Consider the following 27,800-nt stretch of genomic DNA (forward strand, 5'->3'; position numbering starts at 1 on the left):
CCGCGGCAGCCAATCCCCGCTCGGGGAGGTGCGGGGGCGCGGCCCACGGGAGCCGCGCACGCGCACTCAGCGTCAAGCGCGCCCCAGGGACGAGAAGGGGCGAGGCCCAAGCCGGTGTTGTTCTGCGCAGGCGCACTCGGCCGCGATTCAGGTAGGTGGAGCCGGGGACAGTTGCATGCAGGCGGGCGGGCTGGCTTTGGTGGGGAAATGTATTGGGATTTTGGACCCGTCCGGGGACTTTTTTTTGTATGGGGCGGTATATATATGCACTAAATAAAATACAATAAAATTATTTTGGGCCAGGACTTGCACACAAAAAAAGACGTCCTCAAGCTCCTCTCTCTGCAAACTGTTCAAACGACAACCTGCATTTTAGTGACGTGGTGTATTTAAAGTTGAAACCATGCTGGCATGCGTGCAATGCGTGGCTGTGTGAACGCCCAGCTTCGGTTTTTCCTGGAGAAATCCCTGCTCCGAGAGCCCAGCCCATTCCGCAGGGACATAGGGTAAGGCAGCTTCCAGGGCCCCCCACCCCGGAGTTGGTCCCTTGGTCCATGGAGCTCAGGGCTCCCCACCCTGACGCCAAGGAGCCTTCCCCAGCCCCTCCTGGAAATGCAGCCAGGGATTGAACATGAGACCTGCCCTTGCTTTAAAATGCTCTTAACACACCTTTATAAATTTGGCCCGATCAGGACAATAAAAGCATGATAAACACACTGAAAGCCTTACAATGTTATCACCTCTTTCCATCTCTAGAGGAAGTAGATGACCTTGTCAAAAACCACAACGAGCATTTGCACACTCTCCAGACGGCACCAACCACCCTCCATCACGATGTCCTCCTATCATGTATGAATAGGTCGGGATACTGGGATGTTTACAGGACCCATCACTTTAGAGCTCTCAGCAGGGTGAGAAGTGCTACAGGAGGTCTTTCCCCCTAGAATTATAGCTTACACCTACTTCGAACTCAACTCCACATCAAGCAAAACGCAGATGCAGAAGATCCTCTTTTATTGAGACACAAGCAAACTAGGAGAAACCTGCAGACTTTTTTTTTTTATTAAATTTTCCCATTTCATCTGTACAGAAAAAAAATGCACATTATGTTCAGAATCAGTTAACAATTCAAAATTACACAGCATGGACATGTAAAAACAAAGAACAGCCAAGATTTTATACATAGAAATGAAAAACAATTTACAAAAAAGTTAATGTTACATTTTTAAAAGGATAAAGGTCAGCCAACATCTGCTGCATAATCTACCGTCTGCTGTCTTTCTACGAGGCCTGTTTCACAAGCTGCAGGAGGGGCTTCGAACATCACCCCTGGACACCATCCTGAGTTACTCTGCTTGCATGCATGTTCCTTCAAACATGTCGGTGTAAGTCAGCTTCCTTCCTGTCGCCCACAACCATAGTTATGGGCTCCAAAACATTGACTGGGGGGGGGAAATGCAGCTAGGCTCTGATATGTCCCAAGGCTACAGTAGAAAAGGAACTGGATTTTATTTGTACCAGTTATGGCAGATTGGGGTGTGTGGGGAGGCTTTGAAGTGCCAGCTGTGCAGGATCAACACCCCCAAGCCATGCAAACTGATGGTGGCTCTTCCCGGAGATTCTCCCCCTCCCTCACCTTCCCGCCGGGCGCTCTTAATACACAGGGAGTGCCTGTAGTGTGTCTGCTTGGAAAGAAGCAGCCATTCATAGAGACCAAAGGGGCACAGCATGTCTGGTCCTTCAGGTGCCCATCTCACCAATTCTGCAACACAGTCAAGGTTGCTTCTATGAGCCACTGCCAAGGAAGCAGGGAGGTAACTGCTCCTCAGACTCTCCAGTGTCACTTGCACAGCCCCTTTGCAAGAAAGAGCCAAGGGCCTCTGCAGAACTGGCCTCTCTCCTGCCTGCCTGCGCAGATGAGCCCACCTACCCCGCCCTCACAAACTCTACAACATCCTATTTGGTGGACAAGCGACAAGGTTCCTTTCTTCTGGAGGAAGCATCGGCACAAGGGCCAGAAGCAGGAGCTGCTTGTGTAACAAGAAAATAAAGGCCAATTGTTGCAGACAAGCGCCAGGAGTTCAAACAGGAATTTTTCAAGAGGGGGAAAGCAGGCAGGAGCAGCCTCTCCCCCAGTTTTAAGCACCTTGAACACACTTAAAAACTGTGGCTAGGCAGTGCGGCTCTTTCCACCTTCGTCAAACAGCTGCCCTTACATGCCTTGTGTGCTCCTGAGCAGGAAGTGGAGAGCACAGTGCCTGCAACGCAGTTAATATTTTACCAAATAAACCCTTTCATCAAGAGCAGCCCTTAAGAGTAAAGCCTCAGGAGAAAGGCTTGGCTCTCAGAAGAGCCAGCCAGTAGCCGCTCCTCCTAAGGAGCCCAGAGGGGTGCCAAAGTCTGCCCCTCTCGCCACCCATGAGTGGTGCTGCCTGCAGGCTGGCTATTCATCAGGTAGAGCTGTGCAGTTAACTGCACAGTGAATGGCCAACCTGCAGGCAGCATGGCTCTTGGGCAAGGCAGGAGAGAGAAGAGCAACCTTTGGCACCCCCTGGGCTCCTTTGGACAAGCTGCTACTGGGGCCAGCATACTCTCCTGCCCAGGCAGGACTTGAGGAAGCAGCATAAGGAGTGTGTGCACGCAGAGTGATGGCACAGAAGCCTAGCTGCAGAGACCCTTGGGGCAAAGCTCAGGAAACCTGCTGCACATGAACTCAGGAGGCCGCTTCTGTCTCCTTAAGCAGCAGCCGACTCCAGCTAATGGAGTGTCACGATGTGTCCCAACCGCCTTGGGGTCCTGCCTTGGCTATGGCAATTAAGCCTCCCTCCACGTCTGACCTTATTGCAAATACTCCAAGTGCCACCCGGAAGCACTCCACAGCTCCTCTTGCCCTCGCACATCAGTAGCACCACTGCATGCCAGCGGCTGACAGCATCTCCAGGTGCCCTCCAGGCCAACGGCCACCGCCGCTTGCTTGGGAGCTGCCCCAGCACACTCCCACCAGCACCTGGGGAAGGCAACTGTGGTGAGCGGATGGGCCCACAGTGAGAGAGCAGCTCCTCCGGCACCAGAGTCTAGCCACGAGCAGGTCAGAATGACGGGGCCCTCCTCGCTTAGCAGTATCGGGCACGGGGTGGCTGCTCCAGCTCCCTCCCAACTTCTCGCAGCATTCTGAACGGGACACGCCCAGGGCCGTGCCTTGCCTCCCACCATGTGACTTTGGGCTCTCGCCATTCTGCCACTCACTTTCTGCACCCAGCCTTCCCACTGGGGTTTTCGAGTTGCTCTGGGAGCAACTGTGTGCCCCCCCCGCCCCTACTTCTCTTCCCAATTTTGGACGATAGCAGATGTGACCGTGCGTGTGTCTGGACCAGAGTCCCCACCCCCAGCCCAGGCCAGTACCTTCGGAGAAAAGGGATCCTGTGTGCTCACAGGACAACACTGAAGTGGCCTCACTGGGGAGCCCCGGACACACGCCCCCTTTTCAGTCCCACCATACCCCAAGTAGGGAGCAGGAGTGGACGCTCGTCCTATACTAGTCCAAACTAGACTCCACTGGCAGTGGTCCAAAGAAACCTTCAAGTACACACACTAGAGAGCAGGTCTCCTGCACCTGCTTCCCCAGCCACGTCCCCTGAACTCTGGAGGCTTGGCCCGGGCCGTGGTCACCAGACAACCTGCACATGCTCTACCAGCCTCCCGTGCCCAGGGGACAGACTTGATCTTGCATTGCTCATGCTCCAACAGGACAAAAAAAGAAAAGAAAAAATAGAGCTTCCCTACAGCTAAAATGTTACACCCTTTAAGAGCAGCAGAAAATATTCACAGTATTGTTACGCATGACAATCCGTCCACATCTACATTACAGCCAGCTGGTCCCCACTGGGAAAGGCTCCTGGACCTGCATCAGATGCAGAAGCTGACATTTGCCTAGCTATGCAACAGCGAAGAGGAAGAGGCGGCGGCGGCTGCATTCGAGCATCCTGCCTTGGCTGGCAAGTCCAGGCACATGACGTGGCACATACAGGCAATCCCGTCCACCAGGTTAACAGACACCCTCCCTGTACAGGCCATCCAGTTTATGAAATCACTGCCACGTTGCATTCCTCCCCAGTGTAGCCAAGGGGAGGGTGGAAGTCTGCAAGAAGCATCCTTCAGCCAAGGCACCACCTCTCCCCAGCTAGAGCTCCCTCCTCACCCACCGCTGGTTCTTAGTGCCAGCAGTCTGCCAGCTTCCAAAGAGGCCCAGGATGCTTCCCTGGACTCTGGCAGCTCAGTGGAGAATCTTAGCAACCTGCAGAGGCCTACTCAGGGAGGGCTAACTGTCTGCAGCTTAGGCCATCCTGTGCGGAGTGCCGAAGCCATCCCGTTCCCATCCAAAGATACTGACTCCCCACCCAGCAACATGCCTCCACTAGGGCTTGGCCCACGGCTTCCCTTAGGGTGCAGCAGAGTTTCGCAAGGCGAGCACGGCAGTTTCTTATCCTGGTCAATCTTTTATTTATCCCAGAGGCAGGGAAACAATGGAAGGTGCTGCCTTCTGGCAAGAATGGTGGGGGGGGGGGGCATAAAAGGGAGAAAGCCCCACAACAGAACAACAAAAGCTGATCAGCAGAGATGACAGACTTCTGGAGGCCACTTCCGCTGACTGAGGATGCATGGGAGACGTTGGTGCTAGGGTGAGCCCGATGTCCAAAGCAAGGCCAGCTGTGAGTGGGGGCCAACGACCCTTCCCTTCGGCTCTCCTCCTGCCCAGCCGCGGAGCACAAGGCTTGCCCACCAAGACCAGCTGCCCAACACTATGCCTGGAATAGATCTTTAAAATTTTACTTTAAAAACCTCTCGAGCTGCAGGTTGTCAAGTCTGGTTTGGAGAGTGAAGGCAGTTCCAACAGAACAAGAAAAAAGAGAGAGAGGGAGAGGCAGAGAGAAAGAGAGAAAGAGAGAGAAAGAGAAAGAAAGAAAAACTTGTCTACAGGCAGGCAAACAACAGTCGCTAACGATGGGGTAACGAAGCTGCTGGCTGGGCCGCCAAGGCTGCACGTGCCAACTCGTTCCGAGGGTGGAAATGCCATGGACGAGATGGGGAACTCAGCTGACACACGCTGCTGTTCTAAGTTGCTTGCACTCTCCGCAGAGGAGTGAGGTGGGTGGGGAGACTATACAGAGGAGGGCTGTACAAACTGGGCCCTGGGCAGGCCTGCCTTCCTTCCTCCCTCGCGCTGCCAAGGCAGGCTCTACCTGTCCTTCAGCTCTCGTGTCACCCGCTTGGTGATGCGGCCGCACATCAGGCCCACCAGGAACAAGACACAGATGCCCACGCTGATCACGGAGAGAATGTAGTTCTTCGAGGGAGAGGTCAGGACTTGCATGGCAAGGTCAGAGAAGCCTTCTGCGGGAGCAACCTGGCAGGCGAGGAGGAGGAGGAGGAGGAGGAGGAAGAGGGTCAGTTCCCAGACCACCAAGACACACACCAAAAGGAAACAATCCCTCGCCAGCTCTAGCCATGGAGTTCAGGGGTCAAAACCTCAGACAAATGTTTAACATCAAGGTACTTTTATTACTAGAATATCATCAGAATCCAGTGATCAGCTTTGACTGCATATCAGCAAAAACCTATTACAAAAATACCACATTCTCCACCATGAAGCTCGAGCATGTGATACTAAACCAAAAAAAAACCTCAGTGCTGACACAATTACAAAATTTCAAATTAAATTCAAGCTTGCTGGGTGTGTTTTGATTAGGTCTCCTTTGGCAGCTTTATGGTGCACCTATCTTGAAATGGTTTCATAACTGCAAACCAGTTGGGAGGGGACCAGCAGGCCTTTCACAGTCCCCTCCACAGTGAAAATGCCTACATGTCAAGTCAGGAGCTGTGATTAGATGAAATAAATCTTAGGTGATCAAACAACTAAAAACTTTGCACAGTTAGAAAACTAAGTCTGCATGGAGTTTGCTGGTAAGGAGTGCTTTGGCAGGTTGTCCGTCAGTCCTGTGGTGTTTATTGATGCGCCGACACAGCAGGCCGACCAGGAGCACGACACAGATGCCCATGCTGATGATAACCGGCAGGAGGATGTAGTTTTCGGACAGAGGGATCAATGCTTGGATGGAAAGATCAGAAAAGCCTTCTGGGTGGGAGATCTGGAAGGCCTGGAGGAAGAGGAATCACTAAGCGTCACGGTGTCATGTGACAGAGGTCATGTGCAGAAATCTGAAAGGAATCCCAGCAGAGAAGCCAGGAAGAGGCGATGCATGCAGTCTCCAACATCTATATAAACACACAGAGCATGGGGAGCTAACAGGACAAACCTGAAATCCAAATGTGAGCAGGCAAGTATGATCCGACAGGCATCCCTGAAACTTGGGTGGGATGAGACTCATGACTGGAATATAGTACTTGACAGGTGGAAAAGGTTCAAAAGGAACAGACCCAACAGAAAGCAAGGGGAGAAACTTATTATAGGTAAAGGTATACACCGGCACAGAAATCCATGAATCTGAGCACAGAAGCCCAGTCGGAAGTCTCTGGGCAAAAATAAAGGTGAGAGAAATAAAGATGGTACCATTGTGGGAGTTTACTGAAGAGCCATTGGCCAAGCAAAAGACATAGGCGATGCTTCCCTGAACGAGAGGAGTACGCTTTCAAAGAGGTGAGCCACCATGATCATGCCAGCTCTTCTGACATCTCCTGGAAATCTAACTCTGCTATAAACAGTATGCCCATTGCATTCTTGCCTTGCTGACATCATCGTCTTTGAGAAGATAGATCAAGGGAGTTGGCTACACTGGACTTAATCAGTACCAACAGGGAATAATTGGTAAAGAAAGTGGTGGGAATCTTGGGGGGGGGGAAGAGATCACATCATCTAGCAATTTGAGTTATCAAAGGAAGGCCAGGGCGGAGGGGGGGAGGAGAATAAGGGTAGTCAGATGTGTACTCCAGATTTTTACTCTGAATCGGATACTCTGGGATCCGATTCAGGATCCCTGGGCTGGCAATTCTTAAGGTGAGACAAGTCCAAGAGGGACAGGAGATCATGGAAGCCAAGAGCCTAAAGGCACAATCACAAACAATTCCAGTGAGGATTAAAAATGGAAGGTATTTGAAGAAACGAGCATGGCTATACAGACAGTTCTCTGAAAAACTGAGAAGCAAGCAGGATATGTAAAGGAAATAGAAAGGGGGGGAGGGGGCACATTAGCAAAGAACCAAAGAGCAGCCTGAACCTGTAGAGAGGGTATCGGGAAGACTAAAGCTCAGAATCAGCTGAGGCTTGCAAGGGATGCCAAAGACAACAGAAAGGCAATATTGTGGAGTGGTGACGAGGAATGGAGAGAAGGCAGAACTGCTTAACTCCCGTTTTGCATCTGCCTTCTCCCAACAAGGGAGACGTGGCCCAATCAGACAGCAGTTACTCTGATGAAGGAGGAAGGGCACTGGATGAATTTATGTCTCCAGGGCCAGATGAACAACCTCCCAGTGTATTGAAGAAACTTGCAGCTGTGATCTCAGGGCTGCTGCCTAATCTTTGAGAACTCCTGGAGAATTGGTGCAGAGAGATGAGCAAACGTCCATGTCTTCAAAAAGGGAGGAAAACGAGGAGCCGTGAAATTACTAAGCGTGATGGTGACCACCAATCATCCTCTTAGAACAGACTATCTTAGAAATTCTGCTATCATCCACTTAGAACAGCTTGGGTTTGTCAAAGTAAGCCATGCAAGACTAATTTTATCAAGTGACTAGTTTAGTAGACCATGGGAATGCCATGCACATAGAGTGTCTTGATTTTAGCAAAGTGTTGAAGCGTAACAGGCATTTTATCATTGTTGGCAAAATGGTTAAATGCCTGCTAGATGATACTAAATGGTAAATGATACAATGGGAGATGATTAAGTGGATTCACAGCTAGCTGAACCGCCGGGCTGTAATCGGTGCTCATTAAGGACTCCACATCAGCCTGCAGAAAGGTATTGAGTTGAGGGCCACGGGAGTCTGTCCTGGGCCCTGGGCCGTTCAACATTTTTGTCGATGCCTTGCAGGAGGCAGTAGAGGGGGTGCTTAACAAATGTACAGATGACATGAAACTAGGGCAGTGAACCTTAGAGACTCAAGATTCAAAATGTTCTTGACAGGTTTAGACGTTGGGCAAAACCATCAATAGGAGAGACCTGCCTTGCAAGCCGTACATGTGAAACTGATCTGGGTGTCTTAGTGGACCACAAATGGAACGTGAGCCAGCAATGCAATAAAACTGCTAAAACGGCTAATGCAATCTTGGACTGCAGTGTCCAAATCCCAAGTAGTAACTGTTCCGTTCTCAAATATCTGAAGGACTGTCCGATAAGAAGAAAAGCTGACTTGTTCTCCACTGCTCCTGAGGCAGGTGCCCAGTGCCTAGACTAGGTTATTTAGAGAAAGAGCTATTTAATAAAAGTTTTATTTGTTCCAGGCAGCCCTGTTTCTGTTCTAAATACACTACTTGTAGAGGGGCTAAAGAGAAGCCCATTGCCACCACTAGCTTGCAATGTCCAGCATTAGTTCTCTCTCCACGTTCAGGTGAGATCAGCTAAATGGCCTGCAATTAAATTCCCCATGTAAATGGCGACTGCCAGGCCAGATCTCCTATTCTTGGGCGTTTTATCTTTCTCGTGTGTGTGTGTGTGTGTTTTGATATGTTTGTAGAATACGGGCTGCATTTTATATTCGGGCTAATATCTGTAATAGGATTTTGTAGGAATCAAGCCACCACATTTTTATGGCACTGTGACAGTAAATTCTGCATCTTAAAACAATATTAAAATTCAAACACAGACCCCAGCAGTACCCAACGACCCAGGATATCCCATTCCCTCCTATGACCCAGATCAAGCAAAGAGAGGGGGGGAGAGAGAGGAGGAAAAGGAGCAACAGCACCATGTGCTGGGGGAGTGATAGGAGGGAAGGCAAACTACAAGAGATGTTCAAAATTAGGCAAGGGGAAGATAAAACAGGATTCAAAGAGTTCTTCGCTTTCAGACCAGAAGTGCTGTTCCTTGAAGCTGAGGGGGAAAGGTGTTCTGAAATGTTAGCCCCTCTCTTTTATCTGTACTTCCCAGCCACCCCCAGGAGTTATGCCCAGTGGCAGAGGACACATTCAATGAACAAAAGGTCCCTGGTTCAGTTCTTTGCATTTCTGGTAAACTGAGGTTGAGCAACAGGGCAGGGAAATGCCTCTGAGCCCCCCCTGCCAATCTAGACAGACAATACTAGGCTCATTAAGCCAGAAGCCTGACTTAATGAGCCCCTGGTGGCGCAGTGGTAAAACTGCCGCCCTGTAACCACAAGGTTACAAGTTCGCTCCTGACCAGGGGCTCAAGGTTGACTCAGCCTTCCATCCTTCCGAGGTCGGTAAAATGAGTACCCAGAATGTTGGGGGGCAATATGCTAAATCATTGTAAACCGCTTAGAGAGCTTCCAGCTATAGAGCGGCATATAAATGTAAGTGCTATTGCTATTGCTATTGCTATTGATCTCAGGCACCATCACATGTTCATCCATGAAGGAGCTAAACCAGGGCTCTGGGGAGGAAAGGGCACAAGTGTGCTTCTGCACACACGTCCAGTTATGTCCCTCACTCACCCGCGTCTAACAAAGGGCATCCAAGTAGAGGCAACCAGGAGTGGCGAGAGGGCCACTACACTTGTTGCATCTTCTGAGCAGACACTATTCTCTCAAGAGTCAGGGTGTCCTTTCCTGTAACTGAGCCCCCCTTGCTCTCTACAGCAAGACAGGCAAACCAGTCAGGATTTAAGCACCAATGCTACAAGGGGGAAGGCTGAGACCCAGGGATGATCTGTCAGGGCAGGGTTAGGCAACCTTGGTTCTCCAGCTGTTGTTGAACTACAACTCACATCAACCCCAGCCACAATTTATGGCTTGTGGGGGTCGCAGGCTGCTTTTATGGGAGGAACAGAGGAAGCGGCCTTCTACCGAGTCAGGCCATTGGTCCATCTAGCTCAGTATTGTCTACACAGACTGTCAGCGGCTTCTCCAAGGTAGCAGGCAGGAATCTCTCTCAGCCCTGTCTTGGAGATGCTGCCAGGGAGGGAACTTGGAACCTTGATGCTCTTCCCAGAGTGGCCCCATCCCCTAAGGGGACTATCTTACGGTGCTCACACATGTAGTCTGCACAAGGATGAGCTTGGGTGTGGCAGGTCAGTTAAGTCTTGGCATAAGTGTCCAGGAGGGAGCCACCAGTCATCCTCGCACAGTCCTGGACAACCTGCAGCACCTGAACGTGAGCCATATGGAACATTTCCCACTGAATAAGGCAAGGATTCTTAAACCCGAGTCCCCAGATGTTCAGTGGACTTCAGCTCCCATCACCCCCAGCCCCGATGGCCTATGGATAGAACCCCTGGGATAAGGAGTCTCTGCAGACCTCCACCATTCTGTCCTGACTCCCATAACCCACCTGCATCCCAAAGGCTCACCTGTGGAACAGCCCAGGCAGCCCCTGCTCACCTTTGCCGCATAGCTCCACATTTCTATCCGGTCGTTAAGGCGTTTCTTACACTCTGGTTGTAACCGCACACGCTTGTCCTCCAAGGCCTCCATCAGGCAGGACATTTCTGGAGAACAGAAGAGACTGTGTTACAAAGACTGCCTCTCTTTACAGGGCCCTAGAAAAGCGCTTCACTTCCAGAGAGTGCAAACACGACAAGCCCAGCAGGGGAGCTCTGCTGAGCCCACAGAGCGAGTGAGACCCAGCCACCCAGCCACCCTCGGCCTTTTTTTCAAATGCAACGTTTGAAGGCCAGACGTCTTGATCCTTAAGTGTTATAAACTTGCAGGTCCTAGCGTGAGAATTATCACTTTGTGGAGCACAGGATATGGCACAGTAGAAGCGGCTGGATTCTGCACTGGCAACAAAACAAACAAAAATCTCTCTGCTGTTCCTATAAAAATAAACTGAAATGAGGCTACCAAGAACTACCCATAGAAGATTGCTCCAAGTTTCAGCGTTTCCTGACAATCAAAAGGCGAGCAAGGTGGCTTTTTACTGTGATGAAGAAAGGATTCAGGATCAGACTCCTGCACAAGAGCTCTCTAGAGGTATCAAATGCTTCAAGACTCAGCTGGGGAATTACCCAAACATGGGACTGCACAAGGCCAGTGATGAAGCAAGTTTTACTCCCCCTGCCCCCTTTCTCTCTCTCGAAAGTTTTAATCAATCATGACCAGAGAGACGAGCCTGAAAACACACGAGCAACTTCTGAAAAGAGCTGATGGGTCAGAGGAAAGACAAGAGTGGGGCATCCCGAATCACAAGTTCCATTCCACATTTCCGAGCTTTAGTATGTGCCCTTCTTTCCCAAGCCTCATTTTTTCACTGATCCTGGGCCTCTTTTCCCAAATTCCTAACAAAAATTTACAATGAACCACATAAAACAAAGTACATAGAATTTCAGTTTGCTCCAGCTAGGAACATAAGAAACTGCCATATACTGAGTCAGACCATTGGTCTATCTAGCTCAGTATCGTCTTCACAGACTGGCAGCAGCTTCTCCCAGGCTGCAGGCAGGAATCTATCTCAGCCCTCTCTTGGAGATGCTGCCAAGGAAGGACCGTGGAACCTCCGCGGCTCCATCCCCTGAGGGGAATATCTTACAGTGCTCACACATCAAGTCTCCCATTCAGATGCAACCAGGGCATACCCTGCTTAGCTATGGGGACAAGTCATGCTTGCTACCACAAGACCAGCTCTCCGGCAAAGATGCCTCCAGGGGCAGAATTTGGGGGCTCCAACCCTGGAAAATCCCAGACCACAAAAGGAAAGTGTCCTGGGGACACAGTTGGAGTGGGGGTCTGCCCAGCACTACCAAGTGCTTCCAAAGCTCCCCACACATGCCCCAAAGTCAGTGCAAATCCAGAAGCTGCCAGCTATGAAGCAGCTAGCATACACCCTGATGAAGGCAAGTGCATAAGAAGGTCACCCTGAGCTGTCACCACCAAGGCTCCTGGCATCCATCTCCTCAGGCTTTGAAGCAGCCATCAGGGAACAAAAGCCTGCAGACCACTGAGTTGGGGGATGCAGCAGCACTGCAGGCACAGGAGTTTCTGGGGCCCCACATTTGTTCACCCAGGCTTTTAAGTAAATACCGTTTTAATGGTTGTAACTTCATTTTAAACTATTGTTTTAACATTTTAAATTGTAATGTTTTAACTTTTTGTTGTCATATATTTTATGCAATGTTTTATTTTATTTTATTTTAATTTTTGTCATTTATCTGTTTTCACTTCTTGTTTTTGTTGTAAACCACCCAGAGACATAAATTTTGGGCAGTATAAAAATGTGTTAATAAATTAATTAATTAGATAAATAAAAAAAATAAAATAAAATAATAATAAAATAAAGCAACAGACTACTTACGTCGCCCTCGTCCTGGTGGGATGGCAGCACAGTGGTGCTTGATGTCGAGGGCACAGGCTGTATGAAGGACAGGGTCCACAAAGATGTCTGCTTTACTCTCCTTCAGCATGTTGAGCACCTCCTGCAGGATGGAAGAGGGCAATGCACTCTGAAAAGCGTCACTGGGGTGCTCCGGCTTCACTCACCCCACCCACTGGCTCAGGAGCAGAGGCCTGCACACCGTAAGGCCCAGGGGCTGGATTCGGCCTGCAGGGACTATTTTACTGGCCCCCAGGTATCCTGCAGCAACACAGGAGCTGGAAACTGCCTTGTAGCGCCATCCTGTGCATGCTTTCACAGAAATATGTTCCATGCGAGGCTTACCCCCATGTAAGCATGCCTAGGATTGCAGCCTGAAAGCAACAACAGTTTAGGGAGAGGAGAGCATTTGGCATTTGTTTGGGGCTGGTGTGCAATCCAGGGGCCCCACTGTTAGAGCAGGGACAGGACCGATTTTCTGGCCACTATCCTTGGTTGAAACTATGGGCCCACTGACAGGGGGAACAGATCCACAAGTAACTAATAATATTTAATTTTTATGTATAATGTGCTAGAAATTGACCTTGGTCCCTGCATGCCAAGCTGTGGATGGTTCTGGCCCACTAGGGCATATGAGTTCTGCAGCCCTGGTGTAGCATAACACAGTAAGACTGAGCTCAAAATGAAAACATAGGAAAATGGGTTAAAATGGTCCCCTCCAGCTAGCCCAATTTTAAAGAAAAGAAAAAAGATGTTGCCATCCTAGAGGGCTTCAGGGTTCACAAACAGCTTCTGGAAGTGTGCTCTGAAAACAGCACTTGGACCTTTGAACACTTGGTGGCGGTGGGCTAAGCAGCTCGCCCAGTCAGGAAGCTTCTGCACTACTGAAGCAATGATTGATGGAGGGATGACGTGCCATCAAGTCGTTGTCAACTCTCCACAACCACATGGATAGATTCTCTCCAGGATGATCTGTCTTCAACTTGGTCTTTAAATTCAAGTGGTGCATTCACTGCTGTTGTAATCGAGTCCATCCATCTTGCTGCTGGTCATCCTCTTCATCTCATTCTTTTAACTTTCCCCAGCATTTTGGACTTCTCAGGGAGCTGGGTCTTCGCATAATGTGTCCAAAGTAGGATAGTTTGAACCTGGTCATCTGTGCCTCGAATGAAAATTCTGGATTGATTTGTTTGATGATCCATTTGTTTGTTTTCCTGGCTGTCCATGGTATCCTCAGAAGTCTTCTCCAGCACCAAAGTTCAAAAAGCGCACACCACTTATATTAGCCCCAAGTGGAGCATATTTATGGTAGTCCAAGGTTATGAAGGCACCGTGTCTGCTGCTGGTCTTACTCGGAAAGAAAGGGATGCACTAGATTGTTGCTTCCCAAGCAAGTGGAAATAGGGGGATGTGTGGGATAATGCAAAAGGGGAGGGGGCATGCATCTCTGTTATGCTTCTGGCAAGTTGAAATGAGACTAAGGAGGCAGAGCACAATGCCTGCCAGGAATCTCTAGAGAGGGCATTTAAGAGAGCCCTGCCCATCTACTAAGATAATCAAGGGAGGTCCGGTTGCAGTTACCATCGGCTCCTTTGGTGGCAACCCAAGCTGGGCCCTCTATAGGGTTGCCCAGGGCTCTGGAACACACACCTAAATGAAATCAGAACCTCCCCATCTCTGGTTGTGTTAAACGGCTTTTGAAAGCACACTTGTTTTATCAGGCTTTTATTTTATGATGTTTTAAAGTTTAATTGATAATCTAAATTTGTTTTTACATGATGGTTTGGTTTAAATAGTAAGCCACCCTGCGATTTTATATAGGGCAGTATAAAACTACAATCAACCAAAGTCCACAATTCAGGGGCCATCGGGCACTGGAACAAATAACCACCAGCTGCACACAAAACAGCTTACGGCAGGGGTTCTCCAACTTGGGTCTCCAGAGGTGGTTGATCTACAACTCCCATCATCCCCAGCCACAAGGCCCAAAGGGTTGATGGGAGTTGTAGTTCAACAGGATCTAACTTTGAGAACCCCTGTCTTATGGAGAACCACAGTCTGTGCCCAGAACACTCCATGCCCCCTTTCCACAACCACCACCATGCACCTAGTGCTCCTTTACCTTTTTGCACATTTCTGTTTTGATTTTAAGCAGGTTCACTTTCAGACACTCTTCGACTTGCCCTGTCTGCTCCTGGGCTGCTGCTTCTTCTGCACACAAGCTAGAAATCTTTCAAAAACAAAAGCATATTAGGATGAAGGCCCTATAGGGCAGACAGGCCAGCAAACCACTCCAAAATAGCATGGAGGAAAATGAACGTTTTCATTTTAGTGAAGGAAGAGCCCAGAGTGCAATATCAAGCAACAGAAAGAGGGGAAAGGGCTTCCCCATTTTTAAAGGATAACCATGGCGGTTCTCTTTCAAGGAGCAATTCTCTTTCAATTGGGGGGGGGGAGTGGAAGATACTGGCCCTATCCCACTTCAACACCCCTAACCCTCCAGTGGCTGTTGCTAGTTTGTGAGTCCTTTGGGGTGGAAGGACCATCTTATTGTTATTACTAAGTAAATGGCAATGAGCCCCAGCTCTCCAGAACTCCTTGCCCCTTATTCTTAGGGCTTGTCCTCCTCCCTATCTAGTTTTAAATGAAAGCTGAAAACGTTTTTATCCCAGTAGGCCTTCCCCCTAACCCTATACATTTCTCTGTGACAGCCCTGTTTTAATGACTGCTTTATCCTGCATTTCTATTTTAGAGGTTGTGTTTTAATGAGTTTTCAAATGAATTTTGTTGTGAATTGCCATGAATTTATGAAGAATGGCAGCATACAAATCTTTTAAATATAAACAATAAACTGCTTTGTGAACCTTTTGTTGGTACCAAACAAGGCCCTCTAACATAACTCAAAGAATTTTTCCTGGGATCAAACCCAGAAGCTACTTAAGGCAGAGGTTCTCAAACTTGGGTTCCCAGATGTTGGTGGACTAAAACGACCATCTTTCCCAGCCACCACGGCCTTTGAGAGCCCCTGCTTTAAGGACTGAGTTTAAACCTTACCACACACCCCACTCAGGGGCCCTGGCGCCACAGGGGGGACAGGAGAGCTGGTCTTGTGGTAGCAGGCATGACTTGTCCCCTTAGTTAAGCAGGGTCCACCCTAGCTGCACATGAATGGGAGACTAGAAGTGTGAGCACCGTAATCTTCACCTCAGGGGATGGAGCCACTCTGAGAAGAGCAAAAGGTTCCATGCTCCCTCCCTGGCAGCATCTCGGAGCTAGGGCTGAGAGAGATTCCTGCCTGCAACCTTGGAGAACCCGCTGCCAGTATGTGAAGACAATACTGAGCTAGAGAGACCAATGGTCTGACCCAGTATGTGGCAGCTTCCTATGTTCCTATGATCACTTGGGGCCCTGGACTACATTCCTATATAAGGTTTGTTCCAGAGGCTCCACAAGGTCTCGGTACCAACTTCCAGCAGACAGAGCCTCTCAAGGAGAAGAAGAGAGAGGAATGACAAGTAGCAGCCAGAGCAAGCTTGCTTGCTTGTAGGCTGGTGCGCTATTTGCCCCACAGCATAATGCTACGAAGGGCCAGTTGATCCTGCTTTCCCCCCTATATGAAGTAGGCATTTTCCCAAACTGGTCTTTAAATATTAGAATGGAGAAGGGGGAGGGGGAAGGAAAGTGCTCCACTCCAGAGTGGAGTGAAGAACAGGCCCGGGGTGGGGAGCGGGATCCCAACATGATTACACTAGACAGGCTCTTTCTGCAAAAGATGCCAAGCTGGTTTTCCTGTAATGCTTTGCTGTACTCTCAGATTACTCTTGAAACAAGTCTAACTTTTTGCAAGTTACAACAGCACAAGTGATGAAAGTCACAAGAGTACTTTCCATTGCTGGAAAATCTGGCTCAAGAATCTCTGTAGTTCAGGTTGTGCTACCAAGAGCTTGTAAGAGCTCGTCAACATATATAGGATGACGCAAGACTGAACTTGGAAGCTCCCACCTCTTCAGAGCAGTGCATCTGCAGCTGAGGATCTAACCGGTAATCAAGAGCAGATTCCTCGATGATCACTCGAATCTGATCTTCGCAGTCTGGAGAGAGGCGCTGTTTGGAGAAGGACAACAATCATGCCAGCTTTGCCCACTGGAGAAGAACCAAATGTCCACTGAGCCTTACTTGCCACTTAGCTGAAATGATTTGGTCCCTGCACTTTCACCTCCTAAATTTGCTGGCAATCAGCAGCAAGGTCTGGCTGCTTTTTGCACACGATGCCATGTGATGTCCATGGAAATGCAGCAGTCCAGTATGAAAGATAATTCCACTTCTGCTTCCTAACTGCATGCCCTTGCACAGTTTGAATACACCAATGAACCCCCAGACCCACAGAATCCAGACCTAAACAGACTTGCAAGCTCTCCAGTATTATAGGAAGCAGCTAGCCAACCCATCCATGTCCTAGATTCAGCATAAAACTACCCACTCAGGCTTCCATGCAACCTGCAGAATGGACACACTCCTCTAGTGCAGGACTTCCCAATCACTGGTCCCCAGATGCTGCAGTCCCACATCTGGGGGCTCAAGGATGGAAACCCCAGTATTAAGGGAGTGTCTCTACATTATGTTCATCACTAGGTGTGTCGGCCAGGTTCCAATTTTTGAGAAGCATTCAGAATTCTCAACAATAAAGCGGAAAAAGCTGGAGGAGTTTGCTGCTTATATCTTCTCTCCAAGCTTTTCCTAGATGTTTGAAGGGGGAGGTACAGGGATAATTAGTTGCTAAGGAAGGAAAAGATAAGCACAGATCAGCTAAGGATAGAGAAAGACAGTCAGTAGCTCTGTTGTCTCTTCCAGCTTTTGTCTGCCTGTCTCAGAGTAAACCTTCAGAATCCTCCCCTGTCACAGCCTGGCTTACATGGGGCAACTTTTGATGCAATTAATGGAACAAGTAGCTAGGTGCTAAGCTCTTAATTAAGAAAATAACCCCCTAGGAGCCCGCTTTACCGCATTTTAATGTGTTTGTGTCCAGGCTAGACAGCAAATGCACCTTCCTCTCCCAGCTCTGATGTGTGCACGTGCACACACGCGCGCGCACACACACACACACACACAACGTCACCTGGTCTGCGTATTTCAGCTTCAGGCAGGATATCACCTGCCCTTCCAGCTCAGAGTCATCCTTGGCCTTGCTCAGAATGCTTTGACAGAATTTTGGGATGTCTGCTTTGCAGGCCTTCCTGAGCACTGGGTTCAGACGGTAGTCTAACAAAGAGGAAATGAGCTTTATCAGCATTTGAGATCAGCTCCTGAAAGGAGGCACCATTGGCAAGCCTGCCCTTACTAAGCAGCCTGCAGCTAGATTGGCCTTCAACAAAGCCAAATTACAAGAAGTCTCACCTTCTCTGGAAATGGGTAACACACTAAAGACTGGGGTTCTCCAAATTGGAAACCAAGTTGGAGAACCTCATCCTGAAGAGAATCTATCTATGGGGTCGCTAAGAGTCGACACCGACTTGACAGCACTTCATCAATCACTCAAGCAAGCACGCTGCAACTGCACTGAAATACAGGGGGAGAGAATGTGGTAGGAGGTATGCAACTTAACTTTCATTTAAGAACAGCACTTTCTAGTCCTTATGGCTATAAACCAGGGGCAGGCAACCTTAGCTCTCCAGCTGTTGAACTACTACTCTCATCATCCCCAGCCAAAATAAATTAGGGCTGGAGATGATGGATGATGGGAGTTGTAGTTCAACTGTTGAAAAGCCAAGGCTGCCTGCCCCTGCCATAAATACATACTTAGATACATATGTGGTGGCAAAGTCTACTGAAATCTCCAAAGCCAGACTGATGGCTATAAGCTTTCTTCAGGAGATGTCTTTGTGAGAAGGCTTTCTCCAAGGTGGCCCCAAAATGTGGAAATCTCTGCTTTGGAAGATTTGAGGTAAAGTCTGCCTCCTCTTCAGTGCCAATCTGTTTTTTCCTCCCCAGAAGACCTTTAATTAGCTGTTTGAAGTTATCGTCTGTAGGTTCTCACGCTTGTTTTGTTTTTTCTTTTTAATTTTCATAGCTTTATCTTGTCATGTGATTATTTTGACTATTTTAAGCCCTTGTTGTAAGCTTCTTTAAAGACACCTTTGACTGGGAAAATGGGATACAGGTTTACTAAAATAAAACTCAATAAATAGGTTTTCCAGTAGCTGGAGACAGCTGGGCTTCAAGGTCATTGCCTTTCCCCTGACAACTCTACTTGTGCACTTCATAACTACTAGAGGCCTGGAGATGCAGACAAGGGATGTGCACAGAACCAGATTTTGTGTTTTGTTTTGAGCTCGGAAAAAAATGCAGATGGCCCAAAGGTTTCATCGAAACAGCAGTCAACCTAGTTGTTTCCACAGAACAAAACTTGAAACGTTTTGAGTGTTTCGGCCATAGGGAACAATGGGGAAACTCGAAACATGACATTGTTCCCCATGGGTAGCTCCTAAGGACACCAAAGTGGGCTGCGTGGTAGGGCATCATATTTATTTATTTAATTTATATACCGCTCCTCCAAAAAATATGGCTCAGGGCAGTTTACAACAAATAAACACAATTAAAATCAATTAACAGTTAAAATCAAAACTAAAATCATATTTTAAAAATCATTTAAACGTTAAAAACATTAACATTAAAATAATTTAAAACCAGCATTAAAAATTGAAACCATAAATCTAATTAAAAGCCTGGGTGAATAAATGTGTCTTCAGCACCTTTTTAAAAGTTGCCAGAGATGGGGAGGCTCTTATTTCAACAGGGAGTGCATTCCAAATCTAGGGGCATCAACGGAGAAAGGATGCTACCTACCACCCAGCCCGCAAAAAGAAATGGGCAAGCAGGCAATTTTTTAACCTTTCCACAAGCCAATCTGAAGCAGTGCCAAAAAACCAATCCGCAAGGGGAAAACAGGTCCCCAAAATGGCGCTCAATACATTGAAACATTTCAAATCAAAACGGGGTAGTTTTGTTCCAAGCTTGAAACAGTCCCTTCATTTAAAGGGCGTTTTTGTTTCGGGGTTGAGACACTCGAAACGGCCCGTTTCGACATCAAAACGTTTTGCCCTTTGCACATCCCTAATGCAGACAGTTCTGCCTGCTGGTGCCTCCCTCTTCCTCCCTCCCAATCCCAGCAAGCGGCCTCCAATTACCTGTGTTCTGTGTAATCTGGCGCTTGGTGATCATTTGCTTGCATTTGGGATCCATGACCTCGCTGTTCTTGTTCTGTTTCAAGCACTGAAGCATGTTCTTTGCATCTGCTTCTGGACAGAATCTCTGTCAAGGGAAACCAAGAGGCAACAACTAAGCAAAAGAAAGGCACACACACACACGTGGTGAAGAGGGACAAGCCAGACAGGTTGCCTTGCTTGCCCATCTTGAATGTGGATCTGAGGCCAACTGGCATGAATTATTCCAGTTATTGCATTGCACTAGTGCCTATGCAGCCTAGTAATGCCAGAAAGGCCACAGTAATGGCACATTTCAACCCATATACTACTGCAGAGAAAGTTTTGCAGCAGAGTCAGGACAGGAGCTTGGAAAAACAGAGCTGAGCTGAGCTGCAATCCTGGCGGCCTCTCCAGCGGGCTGTCAAGTCACCGACAAGCCACCAGTGTCAGAGAACCTTTTGGCTGTAACAGACTCTGCATCAGGCTGCAGCCGGGCAAGACATTTTCAGAAAGTTTAACCGAGCATTGAACCATCATTAGCAGAACAAAAGCTTGCTGCAGGTTTTGATGGTTCCCCATGCCAGTCAATATGGGATTCAGAGCTGGATTTTTTAAAAGGTGGGGGCAGGGGGGCGCGCTTGAGAACAGAAAAAAGATGTTTTAAGATGAGACCCGCTTGAGCATATCCAGACTGAGCGGGGCTGGACTATAAACTTAAAATTTGTCAGATGATGAAATGATTTTACTTGAGACTCACAGTCTAGCCAGATGCAGCAAAAACTCTTATTTCACTTGTTCCTATTCATGGTACATTATGCCGCCCGCGGCTCCGGCCGGGCCCGCCGCCACCAAAGGGAAACTGATCCAAGCCCCCTTCAACCAGCTACCCTCACCTTGATCATCTGCTTGCAGACACGCATCAGAGTGTAGTCCAGTTCTGGGTCCATCATCTCTGTCTCCTGGAGTTTGAAGACCTTCTGATGGCAGCGGGCAGTCAACTGTTTCTTGCTTTCCTTCAGACACTCAACAATCTGCAGTTAAACAAAAGCTCTAAGCAACATCTCAGGAAGGAGGCTACCACGGGAGCAGCCTGGCTGAGAAGAACAGAATAGGATAGAAGAATAGAGTGAGCCGACGACTCACTGATCAAAGAGGTAATGTAATATATAATATATAATACATGCAGCATCTCATCAAAAATGGGAGCGGTAATGGGGTCTCACCTGAAGCACATTTTGGCTGAAGTATTTAACAGAGGGAGGTTAGATTAGGAAAGGTTTGGAGTTAGGATAATTATTTCAAGGACAACTTGTAAGACTTAAGGAACTAGGTGCACATAGCCTAGAGAAAGAAGAATGGGACAAAGTTCTGCCAAGGAAAAGCACAGAGCGGAGAAAATTTAAATGCATGAGTAACTGAGCAGTATCTGGAGGAACAGAGCCATTTCTGCCTTCAGGCAATATGGCTGTTGCTTAAGTCTGGGCTGCTTCAGCAAAAACGGATCCATAAGGAAGTGCCTCAGAAGAGGCTAACCACTTTTTGGGCAGAGGCTCTTGGGCAGCTGATCAGTCCCTCCGATGCTATGAGCCAGGAAATAAGCAAAAGCACTCAAAATCAAAAGCACACCTGCATATGTTTAAATGCAAAACAGATTCCTGCTGAAGCTTCTCTTGCCAAGCAAGAGCACATCCCAAGAGAGAACTGAAAAGGTTGGTCACCTGAGCATTGCCATAGGGAACGTTCTGACAGTGGTCCCGGATGTCAGTTTTGCATGCCTCATAAAGGTCTGGCTCCAGGCGGATATCCTCAGTCTGCAAGACAAGTCAACAAGTTAAAAACAAAGAGGTGCAAAGTTTTCACACACCATCATTTTGTCTGCAAGAGAACGGTCTGAAAATGCTGCACCAATGGCACATGTCCCCATGGAAGATCAAGAGGATTTACAGGCACGGGGACAGAAGCCTTTGGCACTTCAATCACCAAAAAGTGGGGATGGGGGGGAACATTTTGGTGAGCTTGCATTCAGGCAAAGAAATCTGGGGTTATGGCAATCCAGTAGGGATTCTTTGACATATAATCCAATATGTCTCAAAGTGTACAAAAGATATGCCATCAGGGCGCTGGGAACCTTTTCTTTGACCGCAGCAAGGTTAGTGTTGACAAAGCACTAGGAGGATTCTAAGTCACCTACTAAGTCAGGATAGAATGGCCAATGACATGTTGGGAGATGTCTGAACTGGTGAAATTCTCAGCCTTCTTGAGACTGGAGGGAGCGTTTGAGGAAATGTGTCACAACTGGAGACCTGTACATGCCAACAATTGTCTGTATTTAACCTAATATGTATTGAATTATCAATATCATAATTCTTCTATTTATTAAAGTTAAGTTCTAAAATAATGAATGACATTTATTTTTCTTATATATGCATGTGTGTACGTGTACACATAACTCTGTGTGGGGGGGGGTTTGCATTATTTATACTTATTTGCCAACTTTTTCTAATAACATGCTTCATGATCTTTATATGTATGCTACAGCTGAAAATTATGTATCTTATTATAGTGATGTGTACCTGTTTATATTCTGTTTATATTAATAAAGTGAGCACACAAACCCCAAGATTCAGACCCAAAAGGGAGGGCAGAGCCGGGGCATGGAAAGCATACCATCCCATCATTAAAAAGTACTCTGGAGAACTAAGCATCCATCTCTTTTCTGCAGGCAACAATCAGCACTCTGGGTTACACAGTACAGGCCACCTCCCTCACCTGTTCAGCTCCTCCCCCATGGGCCAAGAAAGGTTCTCAGAAAGGTCACTGAAACAAGGCCAAGGGATTGGGGGCTGGCTTGTGGTTCTACAAGTCCCAGAGAGCTGATTGAGAAAGACTCCCGTCTGGGGATGGACTTCGCTTGGTAAACAGCCACAAAGTGCTTAGAAAAGCTGACCTTCTGTATAGGAACATAGGAAGCTGTCATATACTGAGTCAGACCATTGGTCCATCTAGCTCAGTACTGTCTACACAGACTGGCAGCAGCTTCTCTAAGGTTGCAGGCAGAAATGTAGTGGTTCTCTAAGGTTGCAGGCGGGAGTCTTTCCCAACCCAGTCTCAGAGATGCCAGGGAGGGAACCTGGGACCTGCTTCATACAAAGCAGCTGCTCTAGGGAATGTACTAAAATGAATGACAAGGAATGCCCACTGAAGAGCCCTGGTTCCTTCCAATGGCCATTCGGAAATTCAATGCATCGCATGGCCATTTTGAAGAAGGAACATAGAAAGCTACCTTCTATCAAGTCTGACCATTGCTCAGGATTGTCTACTACACAGACTGGCAATGGCTTCTCCAAAGTTTCAGGCAAGAGTCTCGCTCAGCCCTATCTTGGAGATGCTGCCAAGGAGGGAACTTGGGACCTTCTGCATGTGAGCATGCAGGTCCTCTTCCCAGAGGGGCCCCATCCCCGAAGGTGAAGATCTTACAGTGCCCACACATGTCGTCGCCCATTCAGATGCAAACCAAAGTTCAAAAGGGACAATTCATGCTTACTACCACAGGACCAGCTTTCCTCTCCTGCAGAAGCCTGCGATAAGCCAGATTTGGACGGGCATAATTAGAGAGAAGCAAACATGCTTTGAGGGATGGCCAAACCTTCCCACTGGCTGGATCCAGGGAGAGAGAAGCTCTTGTGCGGCCTCAGAGTAGCAAGGGAAGAGGGTGCATTTACCATTTCCAGCTCCTCGACACGCAGCTGCTTCCGGCATTTCACAGAGACCCGGTGCTCCTTTCCGTCCTGCAGGGTGTCGTTGCGCACCGTGGTGCTCAGGCAGATCACCACATCCACCCTGAAGAGGAAAAGCAGCGTCACAATGCCACCCTGGACCCGAGGCTGCCTCGGTGCAAGTTCCTTAGCAATCATTTGCTTGCAGATTAAGAACAATTTCTTTAGTTAGATTCTGAAGGTGGAATTTCCTACGTACTTTTTCTTGATGTTTGGGCACAGCTTCAGCACATCCTCCTTGCAGGCCATTTTAAATTTGTAAGAGAATCTGAAATCCTTCATCTGGACCTAAAGAGATGGAGAGGACTGTTAGCAGGCACCTTCCAAGGTCAGATGCAAGAAGAATCTCCAGAGCATCCCAACGGCTAAGACTATAGCTGTCCCACTGGGCGTGTTCTACACTTCTCTTCCCATCTCTCAACTCTTGCCTGGAGAGGCTCCATGAGGAGGCTAGTTTGAGTGCAACAGTCACAGAGACCACAATGGGCTCCAGTCACATGCATCACCTGACTTCAGTTCACTAGCCATGCAAACTGGGTGGGAGCGAGCAGCAGGAAAGGGCTGGGACATGGTGTCAGGGTGCCACAGAACCAGGAAGCTCATTAGCAGCAAATAAGCCAAGGCGGCACCAAAAGAAAATATTAAGCAGAAGAGTTCAATTCCCAGCTGCTGAGAAGACTGAGAAAGCCTTCACGGGAGTAGGAGGAAGTGGACGTCTGACACCCAGTCTAAGACAAGTCAGGAGATGCTGGAGGACCTGCCACTCTTACCAGCTGGAAGTGGGTGACCCCAACGGCACACTTCTCATTCATCTCCTTCTGGTGCTTGTTCTGAATGAGGCACTCCATGAGGTCCCCTGAATCGATCTGGTTGTCTGCTACTTCCTGAATGGGAAAGAGAGTTGGAGGGTTTTACCACCATGCCAGGAACTGGGTCCCCTCTCTGACAGCCTATGCACTCCAGTTAAGAACACAAAAGGACCCAGAACTGGGGAAGGCCAACACATTGCTCTTGGCCCCGACTGTTAAGATGACGAACTGGGGCTCAGTAACTCAGGTTGTTGCTCAGGGTGCTACTGTGACAAATGCCTTTGCAAAGCCAGAACACAAGAACACTTTTTAAATGCTGCTCGAAAATATAATGAGACAATCAGCTAGAAACACCATGCTAAAAACAAATAAAACCTCTGCACCTAGGCAACCAACAAAAGCCAAATGATAAAACTGATTAAATGAGCTCATTTTGCATAACATACTTTCTCCTATTTTCTAACATTTATTAATCATAAGGGCTAGAAACTTGCTCTTTGTAAACAAAGCAGAAGCTGAGATTCTCAGAAAGTCAAGTCTACACTTTCTGCACTCCCACAGAATTATAGTATGCACAAAGCCCTGTACATAATGTTTGTTTCTTCACTTGCAACAACTCTTGGTGCTTAGACTAGCTGCAGGGGAGTAACAGCAGGAGAGAGGGCATGCCCTCAATTCCTGCCTGTAGGCTTCTCAGAGGCATCTGGTGGCGCACTGTGTGAAACAGGATGCTGGACTAGATGGGCCTCCTTGGGCCTGATCCAGCAGGGTTGTTCTTCTGTTCATTGTATTACGAGACTACAATCCCCTTTGAATCTCATATGATGATATAACAGCACAGAGTCACTTACGTGGCAGTAGGTCTGGATGATGGGCTCACACGCTCGCATCAGCAAGGCTTCAATCTGGATATCCTGCCAGAGGCACAGAAAGCATCGAGTTTATCCAGGATCGCACCCACTCAACAAGGCAAGTTCACATTCTTGGGCTTTTTCCTTTGACATCTACACTGCTGGGTACACCTTCTGTCTACTTCTACTACAATAATACCACTTTTTCAACAAGAGTTCCCAAAGCAGAAAAATAAATAAGATGGCTCCCTGTCCCCAAAGAGCTCACAATCTAAAAAGAGACACAAGGAAGACACCACCAGCAGCCACAGGAAGGATGCTGTGCTGGGATTGGAAAGGGCCAGTTGCTCTCCCCCTGCTTAATATAAGAGAACCTCCACTTTAAAAGGCATCTCTTTGCTCAGTTAGCAAGGGTAGCAAGTTGTGAATGCAGGAGCTCCCTCCTGGTTTTAGCCTCCCTAGATACAGGTCAAGAAGCCTTCTGTACAAGGAGCAGCCTACCCATTTGAAGAGGAGTCCTCAAGAGCAATAACTGGTTTCAACAATGGATGGCTTTAAGAAGAGTTTGGATAACTTCATGGAAGAGAGGTCTATCAATGGCTACTAGTCGGAGGGCTATAGGCGGCCTGATCCAGCAGGGCTATTCTTATGTTCTTAACAAGTATCCCTTACAGTCTGTGGCCTAAACTAGATTTAAACAAACACCAGCAGGTTTCAGGGAATGATGTTTGTGATAAAAAGGTCTAGCCTATACATACAGCCTTAAAAAAAGAGAGACACTAATTTACTGGATTACATTTTGTTCCCAGACACCTGCAGACACCAAGCTTCAGTGGTTATTTCTGGACAAGCAACTGAAACCTGATCCTTTCTCCTCTTCCTTTAAGTGACCAAAATGAGTGTTATCCATTTCAAGACAGTGCATGATGAATCATCAACCCACAGGCAGGTACTCCATTGGCACCCACGCACACCATGCCAGTACAACCACCACAATGCAGGGAGCCTCTTTTTCATTCAGGACTAAAGCATCTTACCTCAGATTCCAGCTCTGTGAGATTTCCAACTATGTCTCGGCATTCAACCACCAAGTCATCCAGATGGTCCTGGAGACACTCAAGTTCCTAGACAAGGGACACAAGGAATCTTAATGAAGAACACATCTGTGCTGGGTGAAGATTCATCTCATTACTGCCTGAAGAAGCCTGCAAATGCACCTCAAAATGCCCCTGGAACGCCTCAGTTTCAGGAGCAAGAAACTATGCTAACCAAAACCAACTACCACCCTTCCACTGAAGATCTGGGAAGTGAAGATGTGACATGACCCCTTTCTAACCAACACTGTAAGCCCAGGAAGTTGTCAGCTTTAATTTATCCAAACTTACAGAGAGAGCACTGGAAAAACTAAATTTTGCTTCCTCCTGATGCATGCAGATCTAATGACTTCCCCCCTCTCCTAAATAAGCTTGACTTGTGTGCATAATGCAATACAACCAATTCTGAAGGAAGAGGGATTCTGAATTTTAAAGAAAGTAAGAAGAAGCAGGAGGTACACAACAAACATGTTTTGCTTTGCAACACAGGAGACCTACACATTTCAACAAGAGACTGTTATCCTGGTTTAAAATTCAGCACATCCAGCTTGTTATTCAAGACTGCTAACAATTACATTTGTTGCTAGCAGACCACCACCAAGTCCTCATGAAGTATGGGAGACGCCCCTGAACGCTCTGTCAGAACCAGACTGCTAAAGCCTGTCTCCTTTAACCCTCTGACTCCTTTCATTAACCCACAAGCACAAACATCAGCACAATACAACAGTTGGGGGAGCTCGCATTCGGATCTCCTCTCTGCACATCTACAGAGCTCTTTGGTACTCTCCTGCCAAGGATTGATAAAAGGGAATACCCGCATCTATGCCATTCTGAGTTTCTTGGAGGAATGGCAGGATACACACGGAATAAGCTTCAGCTCTGGCCAAACAGACAGCGAGAACTAACATTTGCAAAGGGAACATGACAAGCCTTGTGGAGAAAAAGCAGTTTCAGATCTGTAGGGAAATGCTGAAAAACGTGTCAGGGATAAAGGAAGTGCTTACTTCTAGCAGCCTGAAGCCCAAGAAACTCAGATCAGTGTTTAAAAACCAGCAGCAGAAGCAGCCCACACTGCTTGCTGGATGCAGCTGCCCTCTAGGGCTGCCATGTCACTAGGCTACAGTGACAGCAGAAGCCCCAACGAATGGGATTCCCCAGTCACGGTCTGGACTCCCAGCACAGAAGCCCTTGGTGCCTTGTCTTTCCTCCAAGTTCTCAAACCTTCCTGCCAAAAATGCAAGACACCAGGCTCACCCTCCAGTTTAGCCCCTATCCTACCTTCTTGTCATCACCTCCCCAACCCCATGTCTCCAACACACTTTGCTTCCCCCAAGTCCCTGCTTTCCTCAGCACTGCCAACTCTGTCGCATTTCCTTTAGAGGCCCCAATCCGTGACGACGACGACTACTATTACTACTACTACGAATATTTATATACCGCTCTTCAATCAAAGTTCTCAAAGCAGTTTAACATAGACAAATAAATAATACATATGTAAGATGGTCCCCTGTCCCCAAAGGGCTAGCAATCTTTAAAAAAAAAAAAAACAGAAGGCAGATACCAGCAACAGCCACTGGAGGGATGTTGTGCTGGGGTTGGAGAGGGCCAGTTGCTCTCCCCCTGCTAAACAGA

General features: G+C 47.9%; 1 protein-coding gene across 2 annotated transcripts in view; it reads right to left on the minus strand.

Moving 5' to 3' along the window:
• Positions 1 to 1,040: 1,040 nt before the first annotated feature.
• The window catches only part of GLG1 (golgi glycoprotein 1), an 83,524-nt gene continuing 56,764 nt past the window's right edge, over positions 1,041 to 27,800 (minus strand). Inside the window, exons 13-26 of one of the 2 annotated variants that reach the window (XM_053270822.1) lie at positions 26,112 to 26,198; positions 25,075 to 25,137; positions 24,185 to 24,298; positions 23,614 to 23,702; positions 23,361 to 23,478; positions 21,357 to 21,449; positions 20,532 to 20,669; positions 19,621 to 19,744; positions 17,553 to 17,695; positions 16,439 to 16,540; positions 14,559 to 14,666; positions 12,419 to 12,539; positions 10,510 to 10,616; positions 1,041 to 5,404 (exon numbers count right to left, since the gene is read on the minus strand). In XM_053270822.1, coding sequence (XP_053126797.1) covers positions 5,237 to 5,404; positions 10,510 to 10,616; positions 12,419 to 12,539; positions 14,559 to 14,666; positions 16,439 to 16,540; positions 17,553 to 17,695; positions 19,621 to 19,744; positions 20,532 to 20,669; positions 21,357 to 21,449; positions 23,361 to 23,478; positions 23,614 to 23,702; positions 24,185 to 24,298; positions 25,075 to 25,137; positions 26,112 to 26,198 — 1,575 coding nt within the window. In that variant the 3' untranslated portion in view covers positions 1,041 to 5,236. Of the gene's footprint in view, positions 5,405 to 5,538; positions 6,156 to 10,509; positions 10,617 to 12,418; positions 12,540 to 14,558; positions 14,667 to 16,438; positions 16,541 to 17,552; positions 17,696 to 19,620; positions 19,745 to 20,531; positions 20,670 to 21,356; positions 21,450 to 23,360; positions 23,479 to 23,613; positions 23,703 to 24,184; positions 24,299 to 25,074; positions 25,138 to 26,111; positions 26,199 to 27,800 lie in introns of those variants that run through there. The other variant, XM_053270820.1, reaches the window with a different exon arrangement.

Source organism: Hemicordylus capensis, chromosome 9 (genome assembly GCF_027244095.1).
Source record: "Hemicordylus capensis ecotype Gifberg chromosome 9, rHemCap1.1.pri, whole genome shotgun sequence".
NCBI lineage: Eukaryota > Metazoa > Chordata > Lepidosauria > Squamata > Cordylidae > Hemicordylus > Hemicordylus capensis.